Source organism: Verticillium alfalfae, genomic scaffold (assembly GCF_000150825.1).
Source record: "Verticillium alfalfae VaMs.102 supercont1.2 genomic scaffold, whole genome shotgun sequence".
NCBI lineage: Eukaryota > Fungi > Ascomycota > Sordariomycetes > Glomerellales > Plectosphaerellaceae > Verticillium > Verticillium alfalfae.
Window position 1 is genome coordinate 3,332,486 of NW_003315037.1, and position 18,547 is coordinate 3,351,032.

At 54.2% G+C, this 18,547-nt stretch overlaps 5 protein-coding genes across 5 annotated transcripts; 2 read left to right on the forward strand and 3 right to left on the reverse strand.

Moving 5' to 3' along the window:
* Positions 1 to 2,614: 2,614 nt before the first annotated feature.
* Positions 2,615 to 3,721, forward strand: VDBG_02494 (neutral protease; the record flags this gene model as incomplete). Its single annotated transcript, XM_003008260.1, has 2 exons — positions 2,615 to 2,837; positions 2,889 to 3,721. The coding sequence occupies 2 exons, from the start codon at positions 2,615 to 2,617 to the stop codon at positions 3,719 to 3,721; spliced, it is 1,056 nt and encodes a 351-aa protein (XP_003008306.1).
* A 2,216-nt stretch (positions 3,722 to 5,937) lies between these two features.
* VDBG_02495 (serine/threonine-protein kinase/endoribonuclease IRE1) lies at positions 5,938 to 9,703 on the forward strand (the record flags this gene model as incomplete). Its single annotated transcript, XM_003008261.1, has 3 exons — positions 5,938 to 6,690; positions 6,728 to 8,522; positions 8,571 to 9,703. The coding sequence occupies 3 exons, from the start codon at positions 5,938 to 5,940 to the stop codon at positions 9,701 to 9,703; spliced, it is 3,681 nt and encodes a 1,226-aa protein (XP_003008307.1).
* Positions 9,704 to 9,726: 23 nt separating this feature from the next.
* On the reverse strand, positions 9,727 to 12,366 carry VDBG_02496 (zinc finger protein; the record flags this gene model as incomplete). The annotated part of the gene is made up of 3 exons (XM_003008262.1): positions 9,727 to 9,792; positions 9,941 to 11,881; positions 11,935 to 12,366. The coding sequence occupies 3 exons, from the start codon at positions 12,364 to 12,366 to the stop codon at positions 9,727 to 9,729; spliced, it is 2,439 nt and encodes an 812-aa protein (XP_003008308.1).
* Positions 12,367 to 14,741: 2,375 nt separating this feature from the next.
* On the reverse strand, positions 14,742 to 15,717 carry VDBG_02497 (conserved hypothetical protein; the record flags this gene model as incomplete). The annotated part of the gene is made up of 4 exons (XM_003008263.1): positions 14,742 to 14,933; positions 14,987 to 15,448; positions 15,506 to 15,645; positions 15,705 to 15,717. 4 exons carry the CDS (start codon positions 15,715 to 15,717, stop codon positions 14,742 to 14,744), a joined length of 807 nt encoding a protein of 268 aa, XP_003008309.1.
* A 1,530-nt stretch (positions 15,718 to 17,247) lies between these two features.
* VDBG_02498 (conserved hypothetical protein) lies at positions 17,248 to 18,395 on the reverse strand (the record flags this gene model as incomplete). The annotated part of the gene is made up of 2 exons (XM_003008264.1): positions 17,248 to 18,120; positions 18,178 to 18,395. The coding sequence occupies 2 exons, from the start codon at positions 18,343 to 18,345 to the stop codon at positions 17,827 to 17,829; spliced, it is 462 nt and encodes a 153-aa protein (XP_003008310.1).
* Positions 18,396 to 18,547: the final 152 nt, after the last annotated feature.

Genomic DNA, 18,547 nt, shown 5'->3' on the forward strand with positions numbered 1-18,547 from the left:
TTCTAGCGCCAGAAGTGATGGTCGCTACAAAAGCGAAGACAATGATAGCAGCGGGGAATGGGTTGTTGCGGCTTTGGGAGCTCATGCCGTGCTGTAACAAGGACTGAAGATGAGAAAGTATGGAATGTAACTCTGAAGGCAGGAGGGGAAGGCCTGTTGACTCCTGACAATGTCTATGCTCGCTGCCTAGCGACCCGATGACGTCAAGGTAAGTACGGGGCTCTGCCGGAAATGTCCTGGATGAAATAGTGATGTGCCAGGTTCTTTTCACTCAGTTGGGAGTCTCCCAATATCGCAGGATTTGTCGGGAAATGCGTCTCTTGACCAAAATCGATCAAAGGCCAGTCGCCAATGGGGAAAGACGGAACAGATCGACAACGCTACCAACATGCACTAGCACTAAGCTCGGGTGCTGGTTGAATTGCGGTTGAGTTCTGCTAATCTTATGGGCGAAATCTGTAGGCCTTGGTGAAGCGCTGGGGCGAACAGAAAATCGAGTTCAGCGACAACAGCATGGGGCGGTTGGTGGCATTTAGATGGTTTGAGAGAAGGTCGATGGTGCCCTGATCTGCCAGATAAGCTTGTTCTGTGGCTGACCACCTGTCTACTTTCTTCACAGCAACGGCCCCTCGACACCCCCGGAAGCATGGCATTCGGGTTCGTACTCCACCTTTGTCCCACACCTGCTCTTCCTGGGCAAAGACGACAGTCTAATGCCGATGCAGGCGGCAAGGCTCCTCTCACTGTCGATGATGTGGCCCATCGTCCATGGAGGCTGTTCTGGTTGCCTATCGGAGACACGACCTTGTCGGGCGACGGCACGAAAACGGAAGGTCGACAATGATACGCCACACGCCAATCATCATGACACCCAAACATGACTCCTGCTCCTCAAATCTCCGAATCACGCGCCGCCGGCAGTCTCTCGACCACAGCATGCTTCCCCACAACAACAATCGGCGGCTTTCCCGCCTTTCATGCCGGCGAACCCCAGTCACCCGCGCTATATCGCGGCTGCACCTCCGTTCGTGAGGCTCCTCATGAGACGGCGACAACAGTTATCACAGCTTGGGCTTTTGCGGTTCGTCTCGCTAGGCCACCTATCGCCTGGAAAGAATTATGAACCCACCATGGGGGATACTTGACGACAACATTAGAGATACGTGAGCCGGGTCGTTTCTTCTGCCGAAACTCGTCCCTGGCCCTCGCTTTGACTTGTATCCCCGTCATGTTTGGCAGCTGTCTGCTAGTATGGTGCTGCACTAATTGTAAGCGGCGCGCCTGTCGACTCATGATACTCATGTCGATGTTGTTCGTCGTCATTCATCGTGATCCCGAGGGACGGGTTCATCGTCATCGACTGACTCTGCCTTTTCGGCAATAAGCAATCTTATCTAACCACCACGCTGATGTCTCAATTGACTGGGAATCCGGCGATGCCGGCACACCGGTGACAGACCAGATCGCTCCGTTGTTTGAGCTGCCGCTAACAAGAACAAAGAGTATACGGGTAAATGTTGCGGTTCCTGGTCCTCGGTCCCAGTGGCGCTTCCCTTGACAGGAGCTTGGATGCTTCCGGACAGCGCTTTTGACCAACTGGCGCCCATGAGGTCTTTCTCTGACCCATCAGCACCATGTTGACATGCGGGCTTCCTATTGCTGGTTCAAGACGGCTCCGCAACATAAGGCTTGGCAGCCGATCTGTCAACGGTGCTGCGCGGCGACTCCTGCTCTTCATTGGAGGGGACAAACATGTGACGAAGAATTTCCCAGCACGGTTCAGTCCATCCTTCGTCCATTTGGAAGCGACATGGCCCCTTCATTGGGGCGTTTCGTCTCAAAGTCTACATGTACATGCTCTGGCCCGTCGATCAGTCTGGGTGACCTTCTGCCGCCCGGGAGCCCCTTGTTTGTAGTATAGTCGACCACCCAGTCGGAGACATGATTGGCGTTCCACGTTTCCGCTCCTTTGTCCATCCCAGAAGCGCGCAGTGGCTGCGCACATGAGACGATTGGGCTGGAGGCGAGGGTGCAGTGCTCTTGGGTACCATATTGACTTCCAGTAGCTGGTAGCGCACGATTCTTCAGGAAGATTCGGTACTCTGATCTATAATAGTTGATGATGAATACTCAAGCCATCAAGGCACAATAGCGGTTAGTCAAGATCGTGTTCTGAAAGTGAGTCTCTAAGCGGTTATACCGCCGGAACTCGGTGAGGACCTACCGGAGTCCACCACCGTGGATAGATTGCCGATGACCTTGATGCTAGTGGCCTCGGCGACTCCATGGTTTGTTCTGTTCCCCCACACTATCGCCGGCTTGGTCTTTGTCAGGGGCACCGCCTTTCTGGCTTCCTTATTTCGTTAGGCTCTTCCTTGGGATAGCTGGCGCTCCTCGGATGGTGCGGTACGGTGCTTTGTACGAGTATTCTGTTCGGGCACATATGCCCAACACTTGTGATGCGATGTATATAAGAAATAGCGTCCATCCCTTGTGTTGATGAGTTTCTCTTGCAACCCAGCCTCGGCTATTACCATCCTGTGTCACTCCTTTATTCTTCTTCTCTTTAGTCAACACTTCTTCTATAGTCCTTGCCGCCGCTTTCTTCGTCGCCATGAAGCTTCTTACCGGTCTTTCCGCCCTGGCCTCGCTGGCGAGTGCCGCTTCTGTCGACCTCGACAAGCGCGATACACCCCTCGAGGTCAAGCTTGAAAACTCTGGAAATTCCGGTGTCAAGGCTTACCTCACCAACAATGGAGCCGAGGCCGTCAAGCTCTTCACTACTGGTACCTTTCTCGACGAGAAGGCTGTTGAGAAAGTCGAGGTCTACTCTGTTGGTATGTCCGCTATGACATATGTAGCAAATTCATGAAACTAATGTGTTCCAGACTCCAAGCTCGCCTTTGATGGTATTCGACTCACCGTCTCGACTGTGGGTCTGACTGAAGAATCCTTCAAGATTGTGAAGGCGGGCGAGACCATCGAGATGGAGTTCGATGCTGCTGAGTTGCACGACCTCAGCGCGGGCGGCGACTACGAGATCCTCACCAAGGGAGCCTTCTCTACTGCCGAACTTGACTCAACTGTCATCTCGGGAGTTCTGCCGTACAGCAGCAACAGCCTCAGCAGCAAGGTGGATGGCATCAAGGCCGCCACCACCCACAAGAACTTTCAGGATATTGCCAAACGCACCACCGTCTCCAGCGACTGCACCGGCACCCGCCGTTCGGCCACCATCACCGCCATCAATAAATGCGCTTCGTTAGCATCTGCTGCTCGCGCCGCCGCCACATCGGACACTGCCCGCCTGCAGGAGTACTTCAAGAGCAGCAGTTCTAGCGTCAGCAGCCGTGTCGCCGCCGTCTTTAGCCGCATTGAAGAGGAGTGTGGCTCCACGACTTCTGGCATCTCGACATACCACTGCACCGACGTCTACAACTCTTGCAAGCCCGGTGTCATCGCCTATACGCTGTCCTCGCAGAGCTTCATGGTCAACTGCGACAAATTCTTCAACCAGATGCCCCCTACTAGCAGCCGCTGCCATGCTCAGGACCAACAGACGACCATTCTGCATGAGATGACACACCTGAGCCAGATTGCCGGCACTTCCGACTATGGTGGTTACGGGTACAACTTTGTGCAGAGCCTGACCGCCGCTCAGAACCTTAACCACGCCGACACCTATACGCTGTTTGCTCAGTCCATCTTTGCTAGATGCTGAGTCTTTGCGACGAGGCCTCTGATGGCACTGCATCGGTGAAAGTAAAGACCGAGGTGCCATGGAAGTCGTGGCCTTCTCGAAAGTGAAGGCCTCATGATAGCATGGCGGCCAGACAGCCAAATCGGCAAGTGTGGGAAATGGAAGGAAGCTGGTTACGAAGTTCAGCAGAAAGCTGTGGGTAGCCTGAAATGGTCCATTGGCTGTAACAATCAGCCTAAACAGGATTCTCGGACTTAGCAACAAAGACATAAAGATGAACGATGATGGGTTACCGAGAGAATTAGTATGCTGTATGAGGAAGCACGCATTTAGCTTTATACATAGTTTCTGTTTACATTCTTAATTGCTAAAGCTTTGCCGAATGTAGTCACACAACGTGTCTGATAGGTTGGCGTTACTACATCAGCTCAGCCATGACAAGTACTTGAGAAGTGACCACCAGGGATGTGGACCATTTTTTTTTTTTTTTTTTGAGCTGATAGGTACAAAGATGCTGCGCTCGTGCTTCTTAATTATACGAATGATGCTTTGGTCGGGTGGTCGATGCTACACTTTCGTGGGGGTTTGGGAGTGCGATGTTACCGAAACGCTGCGTGTATGGCGGTGCTTCCAATCGGTGGGGGTACCGGAGTCAAACGTCGTAAGTGGTATTGAATGGTACGCGGGACGTGGCTTCTCTAGCATAGGTACCTAAGGTAGGTAGTGATCAAAAGACAGCCAGCGATGCCGCACAAACGGTGAATGTAGGGCTGTGTCGCTGTGCTCGAGTTTTCGCACACCGGCCCGGAGAGCCCTGATGCGCACAGATTAGACCATCGAAGGATTGCATGCATGACATTATAATCCAACAAACCAGTCTCACACTTGAGGTTCCTTCCTCCATGTACATGTACAGGTATGTGTTCAAGACAGCGGGCTACCTTACCAGAGTCAGCATTATAGTCGCCCGCCTTACGTTGGCACGTAAAACGATGCCCAATAAGATTCCAGATAGTTTCACTTCGCATGAGTAACAGAGCATCGCGACAAAAACTCGGCTGATCAATGTAATATTGACTGGCTGTCTGCGATGCACACCTCGCTCGCACACGTAGCTTGAATACAAGTCTTAACGTCCAATCATGGGCCACACTCGCCAAAGACCTACTGAGTCTACGGTTGCTGATCAACCACTTTCATGGACTTGAAGAGGCGGAAAGCAAGTCATGGCAGCCGTTGCTCGTGGAGGAGTTGTGCCTTGACATGGTGAAGGTGGGGACCTATGGCAACTCCCGCAGCTAGGTACTGGCGGGTTCGCACATGGGGCTTGCGTGAAAGACGCAGTAGGACGTGTGCGAGAGCATCTTCACCAGGAGAGCAGGTGCATGAGCACTTCAGTGAACCGAGTCTCCACCCCAACCCGTGAAGCTAAGACCCGTGCACGAGCCGCCCACGAAAGTTTAGGGCACGTCTTCGTTTCATGTGCACCCTTCGCACTGTCGCCTAGCTAGCACTTTTTGCAGCAATCTGCCATCACAGGTCACAGTGTTACTCGAACGGTCACCCTGAATGCTGCACCACGTCAGCCCCCACCATGGTGTGACCCTCCAAGAGCCCAGGCAGGGCCACCCCTCCCGCCTACCTCCCCCCTTCCTCCGGGTGGTCGTGGTGGCAGGATCCCAACCCTGTAAGACGAAACGGCGGCAGGGCGAAAAACCAGAGCTGATCAGCCAACCGCCGCCCTCTCCACTCCACATCCTACCCGCCTAGGTACCTAAGGCAGGCTCCCTTTCCAGCACAGATGGCCACTGTTCGGGGGCTCACTCCATGTCACACACGCAAGGAGAAGAGGCCCAGCTCTACCGACCTCCCGCAACCTCCATGGAATTCCACCCACTTCCCTCCCCCAACTCTATTGTATCCTGCCCAGCACGACATCCATCTGGAGTTGAGGACAGCAACGCATTTCATCAATAGAAGCCTAAGAAGCCCGGCCACTGATCAGTAACACGACGGACGCCCATCCAAAACCACGCAAGGCTGCCTGGAAACTGCATCCACACGCAGCCCCTCCCCATCCAAAACCACGACCCTCTGGGTCCATTTACGTACGACTTTCCCCGGACTCACTCACCACCCTCTTGACCAAACGCAACCGCACAACCTCTATGTCTCGACGCGAGCACCTCCCATCCCACCAGGCCTAAATGTGACTCGATAATCCATCGAACCGCACCATGCTCCGACGACCACCAGGCGAAGGGCGGTCCGGAGCCCAACAGCGAAAATCTCTCCTCGCCCTTGCCGTCCTCTTCCTGACATGTCTGCCGCTCGTCGAAGGCCAACAGCAACAGCAGCAACAGGCCGGTGCGCAGTCACTGCACCACGTACGGCATGCCGATCCGCAGCACAATGCCCGCAGCGCTCACGGGCACGAAGGTTTTGATGCCCTGGCTGGCGATGTCTGGGCCGAGACTGACAATGACGTCGCTGCTGCCGACGCCCTGACCTCGAAACAACGCGAGGACACGGTCATGGATGATAACAACAACAATAACAACAACAAGAAGAAGAGAAACATAATTATCAACACCAAGAAAAACAAGAACGATGCGCGCGCCGTCGCAACTTTGGCTCCGGCTCAGTCCGTGCGAGCACCTTCCCCCGGATATCGACCCAGCGCCCACCTCAATGGCGGGTCTGGCATCTCATCGCCGCAACGAGCGCGGAGTCTGGAGGAATGGGAAGTGGAAGACTTCATACTATTGGCGACCGTCGATGGGGACCTCTATGCCAGTGACCGCCGCTCCGGCCCGCAGCGGTGGCACCTTGAGGTCGAGCAACCCATGGTCCAGACAGAGCACTTCCGACTGAACGCGTCGGACCTCGACGAGGACCATCAAGACGTCGACCATTACATATGGGCTGTCGAGCCCACCCGCGACGGCAGTCTCTACATCTGGATGACTGGCGCCAGCGAGCCTGCGCTCGTGCCTACTGGGCTCACCCATGAAGCGCCTCGTTGAGGACCTATCCCCCCTCGCCAACGACGACCCACCCGTGATCTATACTGGCGCCAAGAAGACGACCATGATCACCATCGACGCCGCGACTGGCAGGGTTCTCAAGTGGTTCGGGTCCACCGGATCGCACATTAATGAGGAGAGCTGCCTGCGGCCCAATGCCCTCTCTGATGTTGATTCGGAAGAGTGCAGCGTCATGGGGACCATCACACTCGGTCGTACAGAGTACGAAGTGGCCATCACGCGCAAAGATGGACGCGCCATTGCCAAGCTCAATTACTCTGAATGGACGCCTAATAATTTTGATAAAGACCTCGTCGACTCATACAGCCGAACGCTGGATAACCGCTATCACAGCAGCCGCCATGATGGTCGTGTCTACGCCTTTGATCCCGAGGACCAACCGCTCTTTAGCCACCAATTCGCAGCACCTGTTGCTCGTGTCTTCGACGTATGTCGCCCCTGGGGTGCCACACCTGACAAGAACCCAGACTTGTTGGTTCTCCCCCAACCCATCCCTGCTCCCAAGGACGAGGTCACGGCTCGTATGCGGGGCAGCCATGTCTTCCTGAACCAGACCGATGCTGGCAGCTGGTATGCCCTCTCTGGCTACTCCTATCCCTTGATCGTCGACTCGCCACCAGCATTGACATCGCGGTCTGACTGGGGCTCGTTCAACCGGCCTTGGAGTCGTCTTACTCAAAGCCAAAAGGCCGACGCCATGATTGGGAGGCATAACTTCAAGCAGGCCAACCACGACCGCGGCCAAGTGCAGCCGCCGACCCTACCAGGCAGCCCCATCTCGCATCCTGCCATGGACTCTCAGGATGATGCCACCTTGCCCTCCGTGGTGCCTGACGAGATCCTTGACCCTCTTGATCCGCACAACATTGTAGAAAAGGTCAAATCTATCCCTCAGCAGGCCGCTAATAGCGTTCGCGATCTGCTGAGCAATCCTGTTCTTATCATCGTTCTTGTTGGCGCCTTCTTCTTCTATCACAAGGATCTGATACGGTGGTACAAGAACAAGTCCAACAAATGGCTGCTCCAGCACGACCACCGTTCTGAAGCTGGCGATCCGACGCCTGAACCAACGCCCAACCATTCCATCGATGACAGGATCCTGCCCCTGTCGAAGTCGGATGATCTCATTGGCAAGTCGGACGACAATGTTGCTCCAATGGAGTCTGCCCAAACCCAGGCAAGAGAGGTACCGCCTGTCCAGGCAGATGATATTGCTTCCACGACAGACAACGAAGGCCCAGCCCCATCTGCTACAGAGAGCCGCGACAAGAAAGAAGATGATGGGGAGGCTCTAGCCACTCAAGCTTCCGATTCGCCTGAGTCGAAAGAATCTTCCAGCAAGACTGAGCTCGAGCCGGGCACACCTGCCGAGAAGAAGAAGGCCAAGGCACATCGTGGCAGGAGGGGCGGTGTGAAGCATCGCAAAGGTGCCGCGAAGAAACGCGAAATGTCTCAGTCTCGTGACGATGATCCACCTGCCACCACCGTCGAGGATGCCGTCAAAAACGCCCAGAAGCTGGGAGGATCACCAAAGCTAGAGCCCGATGTCGTCACTGTTGCCAACGATATGCAATCTGTCACCGGCCCCGTTATCAAGTTGGGCAACATCGAGGTGGACACGGATAACCAGCTTGGCACAGGCAGCAACGGAACACTTGTCTTCGCTGGCAAGTTCGATGGTCGCGAGGTCGCTGTCAAGCGCATGCTCATCCAGTTTTACGACATTGCGTCACAAGAAACACGTCTCCTTCGCGAGAGCGATGACCATCCGAATGGTAAGTACAATGTACGTCATCACGTAGCCGACCGCTGACAGTGTCCAGTCATTCGATATTACGCACAAGAATTCCGTGATGGCTTCCTCTACATTGCCCTCGAGCGCTGCGCGGCGTCCCTTGCTGACGTTGTTGAGCGGCCTGGTCGTTTCCCCAAGGTGGCTGCCGCTGGTAGGGCCGATTTGCCTGGCGTCCTCTATCAGATCACAAATGGCATCGACCATCTGCATAACCTTCGCATCGTTCACAGGGACTTAAAGCCGCAGAACATCCTGGTCAATACTGGCAAGGATGGCCGCCCTCGCCTGCTCGTCTCCGACTTCGGCCTTTGTAAGAAGCTCGAGGGTGGCCAGTCGTCTTTCGGTGCCACTACCGGACGGGCCGCCGGCACCACGGGCTGGCGAGCTCCTGAACTTCTCGTCGACGATGACAAGGATCCCCTCACGGATGTCAGCATCAACAGCGGGTCTGGCACTGTTCTAGTCAACTCGGAGATGCTGCCCAACCGCCGCGCTACGCGGTCCATTGACATTTTCAGTCTGGGCCTGGTCTTTTACTATGTTTTGACAAACGGATTACATCCTTTCGACTGCGGCGACAGGTATATGCGAGAGGTGAACATTCGCAAGGGCAACTACAACCTGGCGCCGCTGGACGCTCTCGGGGACTTTGCGTATGAGGCCAAGGACCTCATCGGCAGCATGCTCAACGGGGATCCGAAGTCACGGCCATCAACACGTGATGTTATGGCCCATCCCTTCTTTTGGTCGGCCAAGAAGAGACTGGCTTTCCTGTGTGACGTGTCCGACCACTTTGAGAAGGAACCGCGCGACCCGCCTAGCGCTCACCTCAGCGAATTGGAGTCTCACGCCCCAGACGTCACGCGGGGCGACTTTCTCCGCCACCTCCCGCGCGAGTTCGTAGATTCATTGGGCAAGCAGCGCAAGTACACCGGTTCACGGCTTTTGGACCTCCTCCGGGCGCTTCGAAACAAGAGAAACCATTACGAAGACATGCCCGACACTCTCAAACGTGCTGTCGGCCCGCTGCCTGAGGGGTACTTGGCGTTCTGGACCGTCAAGTTTCCGGGGCTGCTTCTGGCGTGCTGGAACGTGGTGTGGGATGTGAGATGGGATTCGACGGATCGCTTTAGGGAGTACTACGAACCCGCGGGCCTCTGAGGGCCGCTGCTGAACACAGTGTTTTAGAGATGTCTACCATCACCTTTCATGGCGTGAAGTCTTCGGTGTTTGTAGTTGGCCCGTAGACTCTGGTATATTTAGCTCGTGTAGAATGGACCGACAACACGAGAACTCCATTTTCATCAAATCGACGCTGTATGCTCGACGCTTGACATGTCCTTCACTAACCCCACTGCACTAGGACCTTCTTACCCTTGTTCCCCTTTTTCTTCTTACCCCCGGCACTCTCGCCCCCCTCGTCCTCTCGCTCGGAAGGGTTGGCGCTGACATCGGCACTGCCTTCTGCCCCCGATCCCCAGCTGAAGCCCGTATCCCGCGTAACTCCGAAGTCTCGACGGACGCCACGGCCCGTACCATACCCAAAGATAGTTGTCTGGGGCTTCGCCGCCGCTGGCAGAGCGGGGAAGTTATCTGGAGTGTTGCCGACTCGCGCCTTGGCTTTTTGTGTTTGCCCTGAGCATGGTTGTTGGGGCCGATCCATGACGGACGCGACGTTGATGCCGACGAAGTAGAAGAAGCAGATGTCGCAGCGGCGGCAGCCAGGGAAGGGGACCGCCATTGGAAGAGGGCGGGGCTCTTGACACCGGTGCCGCGGACCAGCTGGTGCCGGCGGTTAGATGTGGAGGAGGTAGGCCCGCTGCTGATGCCGCCGGCGCTGGCCCTACGCGTGCTGTTTTTGAGGCGGAGAACACGGTTCGAGTGCTTCTGGTTCTGGCTAGGAGCGGCCGAAGGCGTCACTGCCGAAGCCGTGGCAGCGGACGCCCAGCCGCTCGATGAGGTCGTTGCGCCCTGCATGCCGCCGAGACCGGGAAGGGACGGATAATCCTCGTTGATGGCGCGCCAGTCCTGCCAGGCCTTCTGAATTCCCCGTGCTTTCGTCTGGTCCTCGAACAGGTCGGCCACCTCGCGGACCAGTGTGCCCAGGGCATTAGACGATGTGTCGACAAATAGTGAGAAGAAGGCGTCAATCAAGTGCGGCGCCGTCATCTTGTTCTGACGGTAGGAGGAGATATGTTGGCGAAAGGTGTTCATCTTGGCCTGATCTTGGCCAAGCAGGTTCGAAGCACGCTCAATAACGGAACTGTGGCGAGCCATGCGGGCGCGGTCTGCCGGCGTCGCGGTCGCAGGGTCTATTGTCAGCTGACCCAAGGCGTCTGCGGCCTCGGATTGTTGTTGCGATGCGGAAGAGACGGCGTTCGCAGGTCGGGCAGTGGCACCAGTTTGACGAGTAGCAGTCGCAGCCGGCGGCGCTGCTGACAGTTGTCCGCCAAACGTACGGTTGCTCACTGACTGTGCTGAGTGAATGGCAAGTTGCCTCTGGTAAGCTATCTCATCGCGCCGCATCGGTTGCGCCGAACTCTGAGGTAATGGCTCGGCGTTGGGATCGCGCCCTCGTCCACGACCTGCACGGCCTTCCCTCCTGTTGGCGCCACCACCTCTCCGCTCCTCTTGGTATGCGGGCCGGAAGTCGAATCCAGCCATGTCAACGATCCTTGCGTCTCTTCTAACATCCTTGGACAAGGTGTTCCCATGTTCACTCAGTTGGTGGGCCTTGAGATCGAGCTCGGATTCAAAGACGACGAACTTGCGCTCCTGGCATTCGCGATCAAGGCACGGGTAGTGATCTTTGGAGAAGTGCTGCTCGAGAGCTTGGTAGTTGAGGTAGTAATGCGGGTGTCGCGAGTCTCTCCGGTCGCAGATAAAACACCTCTCATGCTTCTCACGGCAGTGGTCGTACAGTTTGTCGTCATCGTAGAAGCGTTGTCCGCAGAAGCCACAGAGCGGGTGTCCCTTGAAGCCAGTCTGGTCAAGTGCGCCTGGCTTGTCGTCACCATGTCTCATGTGCTTCTCGAGCTCCTTGTCCGCGAAGAGCTCGTGCTCGTGCGTGAAAACCTTCTTATTGCGCGTGCAGAGGTCACACATCTTGCGCTGGTGCGCCGAACGGACATGGCGGTGGAGATCAGGCCAGCCTAAGCCAGCAAAAACGCAGTCGTCAGCAGGACAGTTGTATCGGAGAAGGACCACCGTATCGCCAACAATCTCCTCGCTGGCGTATTTGATGCCGATATTGTTATCTAGACTCGTAATATCGCTATCGGTGTATTCTTCATACCGCTTTAGAGGATCTTCGGTAAAAATAACAAAGGGGGCAGCGGTCTGGAAAGAGCATGTTAGCTTGGAATTGCAACGCAACAGAGGGAAGGACTCACTCGGCAATGGGGGCAGTCTGTTGTCTTGTACAGAGCCCTCATACGAAGGCCGCAAATGTGGCATGTCTTGTGGTTGCAAGGTGCAATCGAGTGGAACTTGATGGGGTCGGCGCAAATAAAGCACACCTCGTCACCGTCTGACGTACTGGGAGCACCCTCTGCCGCCTTGCCATCGCTTGTCGGAGGTGGAGCGTTCCCCTGGGTTGGCGGAGTGACATCTTGCGTCGATTGAGCTGTCGAACTGCTGGGTTTCGATTGATTTTCGCCGCGATTGTGGTTGCCGCCGCCGCGTCCTCGCGTTCGCTGACCTCGGCCTCGAGAAGGGCTGTTGCCACCTCTTGATGCGCCGCCTTCCGAACGTCCTCTGCCTCGATTTCGTTGTCCGCCTCGGGACGCCGTACTGTCAGCGGCCCCAGCTTCAGTCGAGGCCATGATACCGCGTTGCAGATGTGGGATCAGCGTTTAGACTGTCTTGCTTGATTTCAATTGAAGCTCCAAATTCGAGCCTTCGGGCTTAATTTTGCTCTTCGTGATTTTGATTTTCTTCCTTAATAGTTTCGAGTACTTTTGCCTCTTGAGGTTTCTAGGTCGTAGACACAAATTATCAGCGTGGGGTCGATGGACGAAGGTGTGGGTGGGGATTGGTGGATGGAGGGGTCACTCGCCGATCGAAGCTTCTGGCCGAAAATTAGCCGATTTGACGCGATGACTGACTCTTGTCGGCAGGGAGTCATGACCGCTCTCCAGAACAAGGCCCTACATGGGACCAAGGTCGGCGTACATGGGCTTGAAGCGCGTAAAAGCTTCTGCCTCCATGTCATTTCGCTAGGAATCAGTAAAATTGCGTAGGTGGGTGAGGGATCAAGAGTGCGTCATGTGGTGCACATTTCCACCAAGTACCTGAGCTCGGTAAGCACTGTTGGTGATAGCCTCATGCAGGTGCTGCCTCAGGAATCACCTTTGCCTTCGTTCAGTCGCATGGCAGGGCCCACGGCGGCCAGTTGGAGCTAAGCATGCAGGGCTACACCAACCGCCATGATGCGTTTCTTTTGGTCTGACCTAGAATACTATACAAAGGGCCTGAGAGCCTTGGTCGGTGTCTCTTATCCCAAGTGTTCCAGAATTCAACCTCGACGTCGAAACGTCAAGGAGACCCTGTGACAACCGCCAGCAAGTCCCAGCCGCACAGTACAAAGACCCAACATCACTCACCATGGCAATCGCAGCACTCATCCCTGAGCTCCTCCGCCAATGTTTTGTCCATCTTCCCCGCGAAGATCTCTCCAAGACCAGCCTTGTTCACCGCGCATGGCTTTCACCAAGTCGTGATATTTATTGGAGCACACTCCTCCTGACACTTCGCGATGACAGCGCTGAACTTCTCGTCAAAGTCTTGGGTGAGCGTACATCAATCTCCCGTATAATCAAGGGCATCACTATCGACGAGTCGGAAGATTTTGAGGATCGTGACGAGAAGGAAACATCGGCCTGGCAGGACGCTGTGGTATAGGTCATGGGTCACTTTGATTGCATCTATTAATTGAGCATCCGGTGCCTGGATCTCAGCCAATTCCCCAAGGAAAAGCGGTCGCAGGTCTTGAGGAGTCAGGTACAGGGAACATTAATCGTTCAGTGGCTCAAGACTGAGCGAGAGGATGATGCTATCCCGTGGATGCTCGATCAGCCCAACATTAGCTTCCTGGGAGTCGGAGATCTCGTCTTGGCGAAAGATGCAGAGAAGAGCGACGAGAATGACGGAAAGGAAAGATTTGATCTTGCAGTTTCTGCACATGTCGAGGCACAACCGTAAAATGATGCTGTGCATCTCGACAGGGTTCGTTACCTAAACATCTTTTGCGGCCCGGAAAGCCTAGCTTGGAAACATCTTGTGCCATGCCTAGCCAAGGTGTCACTCACCGAACTCAAGACCCTCGTCTTCGACAGCGGCGACAATGAGATCATAGCCAAACTCGTCGGTGCCGCGGCGCCGAAACTCCTATCACTGGCCATCTCGCCCAAACTCCCAGGTACCTCTGACTATCCAGTCTCCGAAAGCGACCAAACATCCAATCGACTGACAAAATCAGGCATCAACATCAACATGTCTTCGGCACGCTCGCTAGTCGACCTCAGCATTCAAACCGGCTATCATCCTCATAACGAGCATGTTCTCGCCGCCGCAGCAACAGCAATTTCATCCGCTCCCGCAAGCGTGGAACATGTCTTTCTCGGCATTGGCACAGACACCCTCGAACCGGCTGAGCAGCCTGACGGCGCCAATGCCCTGTGGGCATCGATTGATGCCGCACTCGCGATCATGCCAAAATTGCGCAGAGTGGTTGGTGTCATGTTGATCAGTTCGTGTTTGATTTCATACTTGGATATGGATTACGGGATTGGCGACGAGATAAGGACATGGCGGAAGCAGTGTGTCGAGGCAATGAAGCGCCTGTTGCCACTATGTAATGATAGGGACCTGATAGAGGTGAAGCAAGTTCCTGGCCCTTGGACTCGAGGTGCTTTTGCCGATTATGACATTCCTGAGTAGACATGAGTTGAAAAAGAGGCTTGCAACAAAATATTCCTTATCCTATGGCGTATGGTGCGTGACAAATCAATGAGCAGTGTCTTGTGCTAAGACCGCATCTCTAGCTTTGCTCGTGAGCTCAGAATTATCAAGCCCCAGTTCATCCTCCAGCCAACTCATCTGGCCTGTAGAATTCTACAGAACAGCCATATTCATCGCGAAAAGATTCGCTGTCATGCCCAATCAGTCTCCATGCGACCGCTCCTAGAATCAACTTCTTTCAATGTTCCTCCTCCACCGGATACAGGTGGCTGCCGATCAGCTTGTTCATTTGAAACATGTCAACTTTAGGGAGCTTGAACACAGCCTCCATAGGTGCGTCGCATATAATCTGGCGCTTGTTGGCCGGATCCTGCAGGTTGTTGCCTTTGATATGCTCCCACAGTTTCTTCACGACCTGGGGACGCGACAACTGTTGAAAGTGTTAGCAGAATCATCGCATGGGGGGCCACTGTCGAATCGCACCTGAGGCTCCTTCAATAGCTCCGCAAGGGGGTAGCTAAGATTGAAGGGCTTCTGAAAACCGCCGCCGGGCTTGCGCTTGGGCGTCGCGCCATCGCTGCCGTCAACATCACTGTCGTCGCCTGTTTTGACTTTGTTGCTGCTCTTCTTCTTAGGCGCTTTCCTCTTTTTCGGAACGCTGGCGCCACGTGTCGCACGACCGCGTGCCATGCTATTCTCCTGCGCCTGGAGCTGAGCTGCTAGCTTCGCATCTGCATCCTCCGAGGAGGCTTCTCGCTTCTGCTTTTTCCTCGCTGAAGCGGGCTCTCCCTCCCCATCGCTGCCCGCCGCCTCGTCGCGGTAGCCGTACTGTGATTTCGAGTTGTGCGGTGATGCTTCCGTCTTCACTTGTGTGTCGGCCTCTTCTGCTTGTTCCGAAGCTGTGAAGTGGTCAAAGCGTTGTTCGATCAGGGCCTTGATAGCGTCCTACAAGAGCCGTCAGTCAGTAGCTGGTTGGAGAGAAGCGAGGTGCGCATCGCACACCTTCTGATCACTGAGGTCCTTGCCTCCGAGTGCCCTTTCGAGACCAGCCCGTATCTTTTTGCGCGTGATGGTCGTAAGGTCGGCAGTCGCGAGAATCGTATCGATGATGGCGGTATACTGGACCTCGTCGCCAGCGGAGACTATGGACACCCGGTGAGTTACGATTGCGAATAAAACAGAGAGTCGATGAAGTACAGACGTGGAGAAGCCATCGCGAACACTTGTTGCTGGTGATATGCGACACGGCGCAACGTCGCGATGTGATCCTGGGCGCTTGGTTCAAAACGAGACTGGTAGAAACGTGGGGTATAGAGCTACCAGTTCGCAATCAGAACATGCTGCTGTAGCAAGTTTTGAAGGATCACTGGCGCTTTCGTTTTAAGGAAAGAGCCGTGGGTTCTAGGCCCAGCCGCGCAAGCTATAGATCTCGAGACAGCCACGACGGACTGTTGCTAGGTGAAGCTGATCACGCCTTTCGTGATCATGAGAAGGTGCTCTTGGTTTCGTCAAGCGTAAGGAACGGCAGGGGGCGGTGTCGTCGAGCAGCTGTATCGCATCAGTAAGAGCGTTGAATTGAATTGAAGTAGGCAAAGAGCATACCGAGACCTGTGCACGTGGCTGCTACCGCAAGACGGTAAACCGAGTCATATGTTGGATGCAGCCATTCCAAGCTGAGCGGTGCAACCATCGCTGTCTCCGTCACCACGGCGCTAAGCAGTCGCGTGTTGGCAACCAGGTCCCGCGAGCGGATTTACTCCGCTAATGGCCCGGACCAATCACGGATGGGAATTGGAGGATTGGATATCTGCCAAACATTAGCTCTGGAGGTGTTCAGCACCGATAGCTACAAGTCCATTAGGGTCATTCTCTTAACCGATTCTGAGCCGTCTCTCATATCATCCGACCTTCGGAGCACAACCAATTCGAATTCAAACGTTCCTTGTGCGAAGTTTTCCAGTAGGGTTCAATTGAAGTTCTCAAGACATCCAGAAGACTTTAAATCGCGGCAATTGCATCGCTTATGCGTACTAAGCTGATTCTTGGCCCAGAAGCTGTGTCGGTAGGAGTGATAGATTGATTCTTGCTGTCACCCATGGCGAGAAGGCGATGATCCCGCGATTACACTGTCACTTGATCCCCACTAATTTAGTACGCAGTTGCCCCAGACACGCTGTAGTATAGCCGAACACAAGTCCTCGGTATGTATCAATAGCGGAACTGTATTTGACCCTGCTGCACACTTCATAAAACAAAAGATTTGAAATCTTCCATGGATTATGTCAATCTGCCACAATGTACCAAACGTAACCCTAGACAAGCCTCCGCGCTCAGCCTCCGCTAGTGCTAATGCATAGTTCTAGCGCCCATGATCCCCATCTACTCGCACAGGCTGCGTTTGAGTTAGGAACATTCATCAGCATGGCGATACCCTTATGGAAATTTTAGCTGGGATGAACTTCTGGTATCTGCTTGTGAGTGAAAATTGGACTTGAGAGGCTGAGTCTTCTTACACATCACTCACGGGCACATGCAAATGTGGACAGCCGCAGAGACCGTATGCCCGCCGATGACCTTGATTGCGTTATATTGCACTGTATATGGCTATCTGAAGCTGCCCATGTGCCATCCTGGGAGATATTTCACACAAGTAAACCGTCGCTGGATAAGCCCTTATTATGCAGTTACGTTGCCCGGCACATTGGTCTTGTTTAAGGCTATGATGCATCAAGTGAACAATAAACTCAGATTCGGTCTTCTATGTGGCGGACAACTATAGGAGGTGGATAACTCAAGTCACCATCGTCTAAGAGCTCGACTTCCTTCGTTCTAGACAGGGCATCGTTGTCTTGGCTTGGATCAGATTGCAACTGGCCCCCACTAAGCCACATAGCCTTTTGAGCCCCAGCTTTGTGGCGAAACTCGTGATCGCAGCCTGCGCTGCCCATGATGTTAAAGGGAAGAATCTGGGCTAGACGATGTTGACTCAGTTTGTCGAGAGACGCCTTGAAGTCGTCAAGAATGATACTGTCGGTGAAGCATTTGAAAATGAAAGCAAACTTCCAGAAAGGATTGATGACACCGATGTTAATCACAGGTGTGACCGAAAGCAAATCTACAACAATGAAAATCAGGCTGAGAATCATGCAGAAAAGTAGGACCCCAAAACGTGGGGAGACTCTGACAACTGTGGCGAAGTCAAGCTCGTAACGGAACTTTATATTCCAGAAAAGATTCACAATGGTGAATATCCACCATGGGTCTCTGGCGCCATCGTGTCAGCTCAATACACTCGACAACGGGGATAAGAAAGAGTGACGCCATTACCTAAAGACTGCTTCAAAAGGCCGGGTGGTAACGAAGAGACGACTATTGGGGGTATTGAAGAAGGCGAAGTTCGCATAGACTTCCAAGATCCAGTAGGGCTGAACCAGGATGACGCTGCCGATGTAAATCAGGTTGCCTCGACGTCCCAGAAAAGGTTTGCTTTTCATCCACGCGATAACATTGTGCAGAGTCCAAGACGCGAGCAACATAATGACTGTCGATGAAAGAAACCAGCCATAGACCGGTGGCTCGAAAAAGATGAAAAATCCGTTAGGGACCGCAAGTATGAGCTGCTTCAGTCTTAGTAAACAATCCGAAAAGTGCACTGGGATGAACACGGCGACTACCTCTATAAAGATAAGCTTATGCAGGAGGACCCCCTTTCGTATGTTTGCGAGCGTGATTCCAAGCATGATGATGAGAGCACCAATCATGAAACCTTGCGACCATGCTTCAAGAGTCAATTTGTCGTGAGCGGTCGGCTTCAACTGTTCGGGCGTGGGTAGGCCGGCCATTTCGAAAGGTTGAACGACTCTATAGCAGTTGCAGTTCTCTGTAAGGTCCCAGAAGGGGGGACTTAATTTTCATCATCTCAGAAATTCCCAGCCGGGGATCGTGGTTTTGTACTGAAAACGCCCAAAAGGTGACCAGCTGGGACAATGGTCTGACTTGGTTGGGTGGCCACTCACACAGCATGTGGCTTTCTGCAGGCGATGC